The sequence below is a fragment of the Amblyomma americanum genome, chromosome 8 (genome assembly GCF_052857255.1).
Source record: "Amblyomma americanum isolate KBUSLIRL-KWMA chromosome 8, ASM5285725v1, whole genome shotgun sequence".
In the NCBI taxonomy this organism is placed as follows: Eukaryota; Metazoa; Arthropoda; class Arachnida; order Ixodida; family Ixodidae; genus Amblyomma; species Amblyomma americanum.
The window spans coordinates 73,942,501-73,955,482 of NC_135504.1; the positions used below are offsets into that span (position 1 = coordinate 73,942,501).

The 12,982-nt window shown below is 49.2% G+C and overlaps 1 protein-coding gene across 2 annotated transcripts in view; it reads left to right on the plus strand.

Moving 5' to 3' along the window:
- Hel89B (histone acetyltransferase 1) overlaps positions 1-12,982 on the plus strand; it is a 211,609-nt gene that overhangs the window by 103,672 nt on the left and 94,955 nt on the right. For both annotated transcript variants that reach the window (XM_077635155.1, XM_077635154.1), the window contains exons 16-19: positions 2,583-2,752; positions 4,743-4,920; positions 5,646-5,815; positions 6,343-6,436. In XM_077635155.1, coding sequence (XP_077491281.1) covers positions 2,583-2,752; positions 4,743-4,920; positions 5,646-5,815; positions 6,343-6,436 — 612 coding nt within the window. The remainder of the gene's footprint in view (positions 1-2,582; positions 2,753-4,742; positions 4,921-5,645; positions 5,816-6,342; positions 6,437-12,982) is intronic.

Sequence of the window (12,982 nt, forward strand, 5' to 3'; positions counted from 1 at the left end):
GGACCTCTACTGGCAACAATGAGGTACCGAAAGTATGTCAAGCCAATACAACTGCAGCGTAAATCCACCTCAATCCAAGATGGCTCCTTTTGCGCTGGCAAAAAGCCGATAAGACGGCCGATTTTGGCCCGCAAGCGACTGAAATAAGTCCGAAAAATCGAACTTTCAGACTTTTGAAGTCCGAAATACCCGTCGCGAATATGTATGCGCTTCTATGGGGCGACTGACGGTGCCTCATCGAGGTCCGAAACATCCTGCAAGTCCGAATTACCCGTCGGCTACTGTATAAACCAAACCATATTTACTCACGTAATTTGCACAATTTTTTCGTAAAATTAAGGCTTCAAAAAAGAGGTTTTCCGGAAATGTCCTAAAAAACTCTACAAAGGTCATAACACGCGATGTATCAGTTTTTTTCCGCATATAAATCGACCCCGCAACTCGCGCCTCTTGCTGGCCAAAAAAAAAAAAGTTGACTCCAAATATACCATATTTACACGATTGTAAGTCGACCTATCTTTTTTTGAGTTTGGAAATCCGAAGTGGGGGGGTTGACTTACAATCGAAACGCAAACATCGCGCTATAAGTAAAGGGGAGACAAACGAGATATCAGGCATGCTACAGCGTGGTCGCATTTTTGCTCCGTGGCTCCGTCGCATCGCTCTTGGTGCTGGCCTTGAGCAATTATTATGTCAACACGAAAACCTGGCATCTCCTCCCCGCGCACGCGCAGGCGGCGGTTGATGGCGGCTATCGATAAACAGCATAACTGGCACCCCACACGTAGCTGCTCGAGCATCCAACAAGTTTTCTTTTTACTTTAAAATGCACGCTCGGCGCTCAAGGGAGCGTTGAAAATTGATGGAAGGGCAGCTGTACCAATCGAGGCGGCACCCCCACTCGGAACGGCAGCGGTGCCGGGGAATTTCGGTAGCCGACGGAAGAGCTGACGCCATTCACGTGTAGTTTCTCTTTGGCTCTGACGCATTTGACTACTGCTGGCCGTGTTTGACAAGTTTTAATGCAGTGGTTTGTCATTTGTGCTCCGGGTCCAGTAAGCGACCGGCGCTCGTTCACGGCTACATTCAAGATGGCTGCCATTTTTTATGCTGAAGAAACGAACAGCCGTGCGGCAGGCCGCAAGTTTGACTTTCGCAACGGGTGATACAAGTGTGGTAGCTGCAGCGAGGAAAATTTTCAGCTGTTCCACGCGATGTCGTGATGTGGCTGTATGCAAAGTGCGGGATTTTGCTGCATGACGACGCTAGAACGACGAGCTGTAGGACAGCAGCAGCGATCACGACGGCAGCGCCAGGGAGGAAGATGGCGCAGGTGTGGACGAGTAGTTCAGTGACTAATACATTTTCATTTTGGAATGTGCCCATGGGCGCTCCTGCACGCGGCAGCCAATAGCGGCTGGCGATAAGCGGAGGCCGCTGGCTAGTGCTTTTGCATTGTTATATTAAAGGCCTAGCATAAGTTGAAATGTTCTGAAATGTGATGTTGGGGTGGGGGGGTCGACTTACATTCGAGTCGACTTGCAATGGTGTAAATATGGTAGTTGCCTGCATGATGGCATGACTGCGTGTGCACAGCTCTGTGCAGTAAACGCGGACGATACAATTGCAAAGCCAGTAGTCAGAAGCAAGTGGAGATACTAGGCGATAAAAAGGTGCCCTTGCATGCAGCCTGGCTGAGTGGTGGCAAACAGAACAGCCAACAGTTCAATAGTTTCTGGTTCTGGTGTGACACACACTCCGGAGGTTACTGGAATTTTTTTTTCACAACCGTTCGTACAGGAAAGCAACCGTTGGCAGTACCTCTCCATCCTCATCTTTGGTTTCTGTGCTGTTGAAGATGGCTGTGCCATTGTAGTGGCAGTTTCCTGGGATGCAGGCCTCTGGTGGTCAGTGCCGGGTTGCTTTTTGCAACCAGAGCCGCGGTTTTCGCCGTGGTCGGGTTCCAACCCGGGTACACCGGATCAGTAGCCGAGCGCCCTAACCACTGACCCCCCCGCGGCAGGTCTCGTACGTTCGCCATTTGTCGTTTTGTCACTTGGGTTTCTCTGACTGCGTCGACCGAGTGACGCTCAGTCTTCACGAAGTTACATTCGTCCGCCGTTTAGTGATTGTGTCCGGTGGTTCCGCCGCTTTGAACGAAAAGTGCCTTATCTTTGCGTGTGTTTGACAAGTGGTGTGGTGCACACTCGGGTTGTGGACAACATGGCCCCGCCGGGTCCGTCAAAGAAGCGTGGGAAGCATTCCAACTAAACGCGGTGACCTTGCTGTCTAGCGCGTACAGTAAAAGCACAACTTTGGCACAAATACAGGCGCAAATCATCGCCAGCAAGAGAAATTTTCCGCAAGGTAAAATCAGTGACATTTTTAAGCGGATTTCATCTCAATAAAGTGATTTTTTTGTACTTCACGGATTTTTCAGACTGTTTGATTATTGGGACCGTTTTTCGGGTCCCTTCGAGTCCGAAAAATTGGTTGGCGACTATACATCATCGCACCTTGGCCTGCAAGGTAAAAGCATGCCATGAGTCTCCTTGTCTGATCCAGCCTTCTCCCATGCCCAGCCCGACAAGAGGATCCGGCGTGCCACTGGTCCTCAGGAGGGGCCCACCTCTGCTCCTGGTGGGGGTCCCCTGCTAGGGGGCGAGGTGTACCTGGCCGGGGCCGAGTCCCTCAACGAGAGCCCCGCCGAGCGCGAGCTTCTAGTTCTGCGGTGCCGCTGCATGGCTGCCAAGTGAGGGGTTGCCTTTGTTGCTCAATCATGTGCACATTCCTGCATGAAGCTCAAATTTCAGTTCTCTGTGGGATGAGTTGCGAGCAAAATTACCTCATTCTAAGTGGACAATCTTTTTGGTCTTACTCGTGCAGTTGCCGTCGCTGCCCCCCCCTCCCCCAGTGCACGTCCTCGTGTGAAACATTGCCCTTGGCCTCTGCTCATTTTTACCATTTATAAGGCTTTTCTTACAAGGCTATTTTAACCCTTTAGATGAAAGCTCTGTGCATGTCTCATGCATGAAAATGAGTACTCTGGAAATTGAATGACATCACTTTCATGACATTTCTACTGCTGGGTTCGTACAAAAAAGTGTGAAGGATGCACATTTGTACCGATGACTTCATAAAAATTCTTCAGGCATGTTGCTTATTCGTGCTGTAGTGTTATTAGTCTTTCAAGAAACTTTAAGAATGAATATTACTTCTGGAAGTATTAGAGGCCGGTGACTGATGGAAAACGCTCGAAAGCTCAACAAACTTTAAAATATTTCTTTTTCCCACCAGCATGGGCCCCGTTAAACTGTGCACCCGTGCTTGCAAAAATGAGCCTAATGATGTGTTTCATAATTCAGTAGTGTTCAGCGCGTAAAAAAATGGTACATAGGTGTGCCGTTGTGTGTTTGCCGGCACTTGAACCAAGTGGGATGTTTGCATCGCTGTCCTACAAAGGCTGACCTCATGGCTCCTGTTTTCTTAGCCCTTGTTAGTTGAGACTGCTTTAACAGCGTAGCTATTTTCCTAATATCGACGTGATGAGTCTTTGAGTGGTCTATGTTCTGCTGCGGAGAGCAAAATCGAGATACCAGGGAAGAAATGCTTTTCCTTGCGTGTGGTGAGAAATGGAGGGGTTGTGGGATGGCTCACATTGAGCGTAAAACCATTATAGGCATGCACAGTAGTATACCATCTGCAGATGCCTGTGACTGTGCTAGGCAACAACACTTTGTTTTCTTTCCTGGCATGTATGTTTTAGTGTGATGATAGCATTAAAAGCATCGGTAAAAAAAAGATGACGGAGGATTTGGCATGGTTAGGCTGAAAGGGAATTAGGTGCACTCACATGTTGGTTTTCACTCAAGGCTCGGTTTAAGAGGGCAATGCAATGGCGCTGTGTTTCGGATCTATTGGACACGTACGGAAGTTGATGAAGACGACATCCAAAGCACAGCTTGAGAGACTGCCAGTTAAGCACGCGGGATTTCTGGCTGCAGCAGTAGCGTAGCGGTCTAATGCAGAGGCTACCAAAGCTGATCTGTTCACGCTGCCGTGGGTTCGAAACGCACTCGCAGCCAGATGGTGTTCTGCCGTGAAGTATTGTGCATAGTTGGCCATAAAGCCGGCTGGCAGGTTCCCCAGCTGCCAGAGGCTTCAGACAGGCAAACATTGGCAGATTGAGGGTCGCACTTCAGTGTATTGTCGGTCATAAAGTCCACCCAGTGCTGCTGGAAAGTGATGTGACTTCTGGTAAAGGCATCAACAGCTTCTGATGCTGCTGCATTGCCAGCACATTGGGTAACTTGGTGTCCCTGTGAATTTCTTGTCTTGGGGCGGATCATTGGGCCATGGAGTGCTGCTCACGTGGTGTTATTCGTTTGGCTTCAGTGCCCTAGGTCCATTGAAACCATGCTGTAAGGCATGCAGGGGAAAAGCTGCTTGTGTAGGTGGGATACTTTCACTGTTTAGACAGCTGTACCTGTTTGCACTTTCTAATTTTCTGTGCTGATGACCTTGCGGACGGATAGCCTCTCCCCTCTTCTCGTTGGAGGAAGTGAACTAGATGTGCCGGCCGGTTTGCACTGATGGAGCAGAAAATGAACTGGGACCAGTTTGACAGAATTGCAGAAAAAGGCTGCCTACCAGAGTGGATGCCAGGCGTTGGCTGGGGCAAAGCAGGCGTGATCCGACAGTGTCATCTCGCACTGTTAAAACTGGAGTGTCTGTTGTGCCAGGCTTCTGGGCCTGCTGTCTGGCCTGGTGACGCAGCCCATGCCTGGCCTGGAGGTTCCCCCGGTGGAGAGCCCCGTGGAGAGCTACGCCCGCCTGGTGCTCTTCCACCTGGCCTCCAAGAGCGCCCTTCAGCGCATGATGACTGCCACCGTCATGGCCCACTGGGTCACCCTGCACCCGGTCAGTCTCGCTCTGAGCACTCTCCTGCTCTCGCAGCAGTGTCCTACAGTCTTTTCAAGGGGAGAGGAAACAACCAAACTTTGTATGCTTATATTATTTTTTCTGCTTTCTTCAGAAAACTGATTAGTCTGCATACTTTTGCTCAGTGTGGCTGACAAGCATTAAACAAACGCCTATTTGCACGCATGCTTTTGCATAGAAACTATTCACTGAGAACGAAGAGCAATAGCTTATTTTGTAGCTTACTAACTGTAGAATGTAGATAACTAACCAAAATTTGCCCATGGAACTTTCTAGTATGAAAAAAAAATGTGATCATTTGTGTAGTTATTTTCCTGGGGCTCATTACTGTTGTATCAAATCTTTGTAAACTTGCATCAAAGGTATCGCAAATCCAAATAGATGCCTGCAAGCGACACATTCTAAAGAGTATATGTGCCATGTTTCATTGCGATATGAAAAGCAGAAATACAAAAAACCCTGTGTGCAAACTTTAAAATCTGCTCAAAATTGCAAAAGGAGAAAAACACTTACCAAAGTATAGTCACCGACCGATTTTTCGAACCCGAAGGGACCCGAAAAATGGTCCTAATAACCGAACAGTTTGGTTCCATGCTTGGAAGTCTGTGTACTGCATTTATGTCCTCACTCACTCAAATCATTCAGCCATTGGTACAGCTCCATTGTCAGCTGTCCCTTACCTCATTGTGCATTCACTCCCCTAGGACCACCTGTGCCCGGCGTCGGTGCGGGACCGGGTGCTTGAGTGCCTAGGGGAGCCGCTCTACTTTGACGAGATGGCGAGTGGCTTCACGCGGCTGCAGCAGGATGCCCGGGAGTTCATCGCGCTGCTGCGCCACTTTGGCTTGCCCCTGGACCCCCACTTCCAGGCCACGTGAGCCACCCTTGCCTCCTTCTCCAGCTGGGTGGTTTCCCACAGTTGGGCTCAATGCCCATCCAGGACATGTTGCTCACTGTGTGATGGAGGTGTGCCTGGCCTTGATTGATACCTTCCTGGTGCTCATGATTTCTTGGTGCACACACTCGAAAGTAATGAGCACTAGCAGTATTCCAGAGTGTTGCACTGTTTTTCTGCTGGTTAGTGCATTCATAATTTCATTACATAACTTTAACTGTATGATGTGTAATTTAGTGAGCAACAGACAAGAGGCAGAGCAAGGGGGGTAAATGACATGCAAAGCACAGCTGTCGTTTTTACCTGCAGCTTCTCCACAACACATAGGTGAAGTGGGGAGAAGTACCAAAGGTTTCACAAGATTTCCACCCTTGCATCTCCGAACTGAAGGCTCTTTCAAGCTTTGCACTCGGCATACGTAGTCTACCAGCACCGAGGAAGGGCTGGTTCATCAGACCTTGTGTGCCAAGAGATGACAGTGCAAACAGCTGACTGTTTTCTTGCAGTGTTGTTCTGACGGTGGACCAAGTGACCGACCTAGTCACCACAGTGTTCCAAGGACTGGTGCAGCAGGCGCGCCTCAAGCCAAAGGTGGCTGAGGTAAAGAGCAGTGCATTCTCTTGGGGATGAAACCAGTGCTGTATACTGTAGAATCTTGATGATACAGATTTGCAAAATTCCCCGGCCCAAGAGCATTGTGTACAATGTGCAGAATTTCAGATGTTCGAACAGTCCCCTGCGCCACTACGAATGATGTGAATGTGCCAGCCGCGACTGCACCCTCGAGCACTAAGCGCTGCCCGTATGTCGCCGACATTACAACCACGGGTCGTGGTGCTGACCGCAAGCAGTGAGTGACTGCCCATACATCGCCGACGTCGCGATACTCAGTCGTACTGTATGCGCTGCAAATAGTAAGCAGTGGCCGCGCGGCCGTAAATAAATCCCGTTAGCTGTAAACAGATCTGCGTGAATGTATTTCCCATGCTTTTCTGCATATGATTTTATTTATTTTGGGCAGTATGAAATTTCGGATGATACAAATTTTTCCATGACCCTGTGAGGTTGGTATCGCCAAGATTCTACTGTACTTCTTCTCACGAGTTGTTTGCAGGACTCTGAAAGGTGGAGCTTTCTCGTCCGATTAGGCCGAGGAAGGCAACAAATAGTCCCTTAAATATTTAACCAGTGCTGTGACTATCTTAAAACAATTAATGCAGTAATTGAAACGATAGTTCAGGGTGGCATTTTGAAAGTATAGTGAGCTTTTTCATTCCCAGGTTAAGGGGGGACACGGCTCCTTGCGGCTGAAAATTGGTCAAAAAATCGGGTTTTTGATCTTTTCATTTTTGCGATCCTGAGGTCATTGCGCACCTATCTATGAATTTTTATTGAAAAATACCACCTAATTCATGCGTTATTTTGTTCTAAAGATGTGAAACCGTGCGTGCGGCCCTTTAAGGGGGGACGCGGGTCTTGAAATCGTGAAAAATGGTCAAAAATGGCAATTTTCAAAAATTGCGATTTTGAAGTATTTAATGTCCCAACTATGCCTCCACAAAATATTATAGCTGAATTCCAACTCAAAGTATGAAAAAAACGGCAATTTAGAAACGTCGGTGAGCCCAAATTGAACGCCACGCGCGAAGGTTTGCCCCATTTTCAAGCTGCCGTAGCTCCGCGCGATGCGAACCAATCGGTGCCATCTTGGTCTCGTTTGAAAGCTGGTTTCCCGCTCTCCAATTTGGCGCCTCTCGGCAAGCTGTAGACCCTCGCACAGCGGAGCTATCAGCACCCGTTCGCAAGGGGGGAAAGCGTCGCGAGACAGCCGCCGATTGGGTAAAACGGGCGCCTCCTCGAGGCGCAGCCTTCTGATTGGCCGTGACGCATGCTTTGCTCCCGCGGCCGCGTTGTCCGGCTCCTTCCCGTCGTTTGCTTTCGCCTGCATGCCCGTCATTTTTCGCGCTCCTCTTTGTTTCCTATATTTTTCGTTCTGCCTTTTTCCTTATCGTTTTTGCAGATATTTTGGCTGTTGAATCGCTTCTTTTAGCCTCGAATTTCGTGCTTTTGCGTGTATTTGCCTGCCTGGTGTCTGTTCCGTGTGTCACGATGGCCCGAGACGCGCGCTTGAAGCAAGCACGCGAAAAGCAGTCGGCAAAAAGAGACGCGCATGGAATAAGTAGAGCGCTGCATCGTCGAGAACTGCAGCTTCGGTGATGCCGCAAGCTGCTGTACCCTCGGTGCATGCGGCTGGACTGAGCTCGCCAACAACAGCTTCGCCGGTGGGCGCGGCTGAACAAATCCTGTTGAAGCCAGCATCGCCGGTGGACGCGGCTGGACAATACCGATCGGCGTCAACTTCGGTGTTACCGCAAATCTCTGCAGTGCCGTTGGATGTGCCTGGTCTAAGCCCGCCGAAAATGTCGACTTTTGATGCGCTGCAAGCCGCTTCGAATTCCGTGTCGTCGTAAGCGGCCGAGCCGGCTGACCTAAGCCTAACGTCGACTTCGGCGTTTGCGCACGCCGCTTCGGTGCCGACGGATGCGGCTGAACCGAGCTGGCGTGCTCAACGCTTCGACAAGCACGCGCAGCGTGGACCTTGGCAGCGCGCCAAGCCGCTGCCGCCCCTGATAACATAGCAAGAAGCAGTTTCTCGCTTCAACCAAGGAATGGCAGCAACCAGCAGAGCTGTTGCAGCACAGCTTGGTTACAGGCCTGGGAGCTGCCTCATTGGTAGGAGCCTTGAAAAAGATAAACAGAGGCTGTGCAGGTCTGATAAGGGCCACACCAATGCTGAAAAGGTGAAGAAGAGGATGGCCAAGAAGCACAAGCCTGACAGCACCCAGGACTACTGCCCAGGACTTTTGTGAATGTGTGGCAGATTCAAAGAAAATAGCAAGTGATTTTCTGAGCTTTTTTTTTTGTCAAGTGCCAATGCAATACAGAGGTTTTCACAATCTTTACATGAACAGATTTCTGTAAATTTTGTGTTATTGTGTTCAGCGATGACTGGGCTGCATGCTAAAGCATTAAATTTTTCCATATGATTAGTAAACAAAAATGGCAGAGTAAGCAAAACTTTGAATGCAATTTTCTCAGCTTTGCTTTTTCGATCAAATGCCTTTGCCTTACGGAACTTTTCATAATGTTTGCATCGACTGATTTTATTGAAGTAGGTATCATTTTTTTCAGCAACACCTCAGCTACATCCTAAAGCTTTCCAATTTTCATTAAACCCAATAGACTAGCAATTAGGTCAGATGTAAGCTAATTACTCCCACATTGTTTTTTTTTCCTACTTTGTTATTCATTCATGACCTATGTGATGACTTTTTAAAAATTTCTTTAGCTTTAGGATGTGCAATGGGCCCTTAAAAATGACAGCATTACTTTAAAGCTAGTTTTTTTAATGAAGAAATCACCATAATGGCCCGTAAGAAAAGACCTAATTGGCATAAATTATTTTGCCATATCTTCATTTCTAGATGAGATATATAAAATCTGAATATATATTTGGGATTAGCATTCAAAAATATATCTGCATGCCAATTTTCAGGAAGATATGTTAAGAAATAAAAAAAAAGTTTTCAAGACCCTCATCCCTTCTTAAATTGAGGTCTAATCACACCGAACTTTGCTCACCCGCAGTTCGAGAAATATGCGCTCCGCCAGCACCATTTTGGTTTCGATTAAAAGGTTGCGTTCAGGCTATTCTCATATTCTGGTTGGCAACTATGAGCAGGCCCTGGAAGCAATAAACAAACAAAAAATTGAACAAAATGCGCACTTCTATTGGTTTTCCAAATCACGTGACCAAAATGGCGATTTTTTGGTTGGCTGGCGGCATTTACCGCTTATAGCCCGGGTGCCATTTTGAGTGAGTCGCGCCGTGCCACTGCTATGACCAAGTGAGGTTCTTAGGCCGCTAAGTGCGAAATATTTCAATTTGCGCAAGCCTTAGGCTGGAAGCACTAAAAGGGAGCGAAAGATAGAGATCCAAAGTGCGCTGGGTATGCTGCATCGTCGCATCCTAGTGTCTACAATCGGCGACGACGCTCCGCGATGGCTCGATAGCGTCGTAACCGGCGGTGCTTAGCACTGCAGTGGGGAGTGATCCTGGGGGAGCGAAAGCTAGAGATCTGAAGCACGTTGAGTACGCTGCATCATCACATCCCTTTGTCTACAATCGGCAATGCAGCACCGACGCTTCGCGATGGCCCAATAGCGCCGTCACCGGCTGTGCTTATCGCAACGGCGAGGAATGATCAGGGCGATTTCTGCCACGTACAGAGAGCGTAATCGTGATTGTGCAGATGAAAAAGCGATACCTAAGCAGCTTTCGTGGACAGCCAGCAACGGCGCAATAGATCGAACTTTCTGGTAACGCTGGTAGCACGGCACCGGCGGCTGTCGCGAAACGACGTCCCGCAACGTGCGGAATCGGAAACCTTGACAAAATGAACTCGCTTCTGAGTGTTTTGAGGGGCAAGATGAGCAAAGAGCACGTATCATTGGTATCGTCTGTTAGGGGCTGACTGCTATCGCAGCGTTATCGTTATACAATCACACGCCGCAACTTTGGGGAGGCCGCAGTGCAAAGGCACTCGGCTTGGGTTCCAGCCTCCACCCCCTTGCCATCTGTTCTCCAGCAATTTCCTTGTTGCAAGCGCAGTTATGTCGACGGGAAATAGTGCTTCCACATCAGAAACCAGCCAGAACACACTTCAGTCATTTCTAGTTAGCCTTGGCACCACAAAAATATGCCAAAAGCATTTTTGGCACATTCAGAATTTTGGAGGAGCGATGCCTCCAGTTCTATATCAGCTATTACACTTGATCCCGGATATATCGAACTGAAAGGGGATCGCGAAATAGTTCAATATATCGATAATTTGAAATATAAAATATGCATGTCAAAATATGCATGTCAAAAACAACTCCACACATCTCAAGGCAGTTTCCCGATGTCGTGACTAACGGGAACTTACCGATCTGTGCCTCAAAGGCGCGTAAAAAAACAAAAACGCAGCGCAATGACCAGAGCACTTTATTTCGGAAGAAAAAAAATCTGTGACCTTTGCTTGCTTTTTCTTCTGCACCATCAAGTTCGTTAAGCTGTCCTTAAGCTTGTGACAATGTCCAAATGAGAAAGGCCAGCTCCTTCCATTGTGCCACAACAGCAGCAAATGACGCTGAAATGCTGATGCAAGTTCAGCTGCAGTGCATGGTGGTTGGTCCTCTTCGTCGGAACCTTCGCCGCTGCTCAAGTCTGCGTCCTCGTCACCCATGATGTCAGCCACAATCTCCGCATCAGCGCGATCCGCTACAGCTTGCACGCCGTCGTCAGTGCTGACGAAATCGCGTGCTGTAACGCTGCCTGGGATGGCGCCTGGGAATGCCGAAAGCTCGCGTAATTGGCTGCCCAAGCATCCGGTGTCATCATCTTCACTGTCAAGACATCCGTCGTCTGCAGCTACCACAAAGCCTGCTTTGCGGAAGCAGTTCACAATTGTGCTTTTCTTCACGTTGTTCCAAGCACCAGCCAGCATTTGAATGGCTCCGAGGAGGCCCACCTTGAGTTCGATTCCTAATCGAAGGTTGATTAGGAGCCTCTGCACCAGTCGTCTGTATGCAACCTTAAACGCTTTCACAATGCCTTGGTCAAGAGGCTGAAGTTTTGCCATTGTGTTTGGCGGCAGAACCTAGAGGGTGATCTGCTTTAATGGGCAGACAGCATGATGGGCCGAACAATTGTCAAGAAGAAGACAAAATTTGTGGCCAGACTTCTCCAGTTCGGCATCCCACGCCTGTAGCCACTCAACAAAAAAATCGCGTGTCATCCAAGCTTTCTTATTGGACACGTATCGAACCGGGAGGCCTCTCGTGTTCTTAAAGCAGCGTGGCGACCTGCTCTTTCCGATGACAAACGGCCGTATTTTGCGTCACCCACCCATATTTGCAGCAAGCAAAATCGATATGCGCACTTTGCTGTTCTTTCCACCATGGCATGCAGTGCCCTTCGGATGCAGAGTCTTGTTTGGCAGCGTTTGTCAAAACAGTGCAGTCTCATCTGCGTTGAATATTTGTGATGGTGAAAGGTTGTCGGAAATATTTGGCCACTCTTCGGACAACCGCTTCTCTATGTGACTTGTGCCAGTCGCCTCGCTTTCGCCCGAAAGGGTCTTTCCGACGATGCTGTAGCAACTCTTAAATCGCTGCTGCCAACCAGTGCCACCAGTGTAGCTTTCTTCTTCGAAGGCCACAGCAAACCATTTGGCCTGCTCCATGAGCATTGGTCCATCAACAGTGGCACGTGTCTCCGAAAACCAGGCGTACAACGCCCTCTCGACCTTGTCATAGGTTGGGACGCGCACACTACACGCTCCAGGGCGACTGGACTGCACTGCCTTCCGCTTAACGTCGGCTTTGTTCTTGAGGATTGTACTCAGGGTGTTGTGAGGAATTCCGAACGCCGCGGCAACCGACGGCTTTTTCTCGCCAGCCTCCACCCGTCGAATGATGTCCGCCTTTGTTGAAAAATCCAAATTCTTGCGTTTTTTCGCCGCCATGGCTCCGGAACATGTGCCAAAAGCGGAAAGAAAAACGCACTGCATCACACGAGTCTCAAGCCTTCGTGTTGGCCTCGTGAATGAAAGGAACAAAGTGAATCGAAAGACGCACCGCTCCGCTTCTCCGCACTACCACAAGCCCAAGCTGCACTGACCTCGTTCGTATCGCTGCGCCAGCAGTGTCAGCCAACCAAATACACAGGAAACGGGTGCCTGCGGTCAGTGTGGTTTCTCCCTCCCACTTCCCTTTCACACCCAATCGCACTCCAAGTGCCCCTCGTCACGTGCCTTTTACCCACACGCCCCTTTCTCAGAGTGCGGGGCGGTGCGCGTGAGACCGCGGGAACATCGCGAGAGCTTCGTGAGGAGAAGCGCACTTGCGGGGGTGGGATTCGGTGGGAGAAGCCCACTTGCAAGGGTGGGGTATGGTGGGAGAAGCGCACTTGCCGGGGCGCAGCTCAGCATGGAGTTCGATACATCGATGTGCCGGTGCATGGGAGTTCTATATACGTGAACAATAGCGCTATACTTTTGCATGGGATTCCCGAGGAGATTTTTCAACTGTTCGATATAGTCA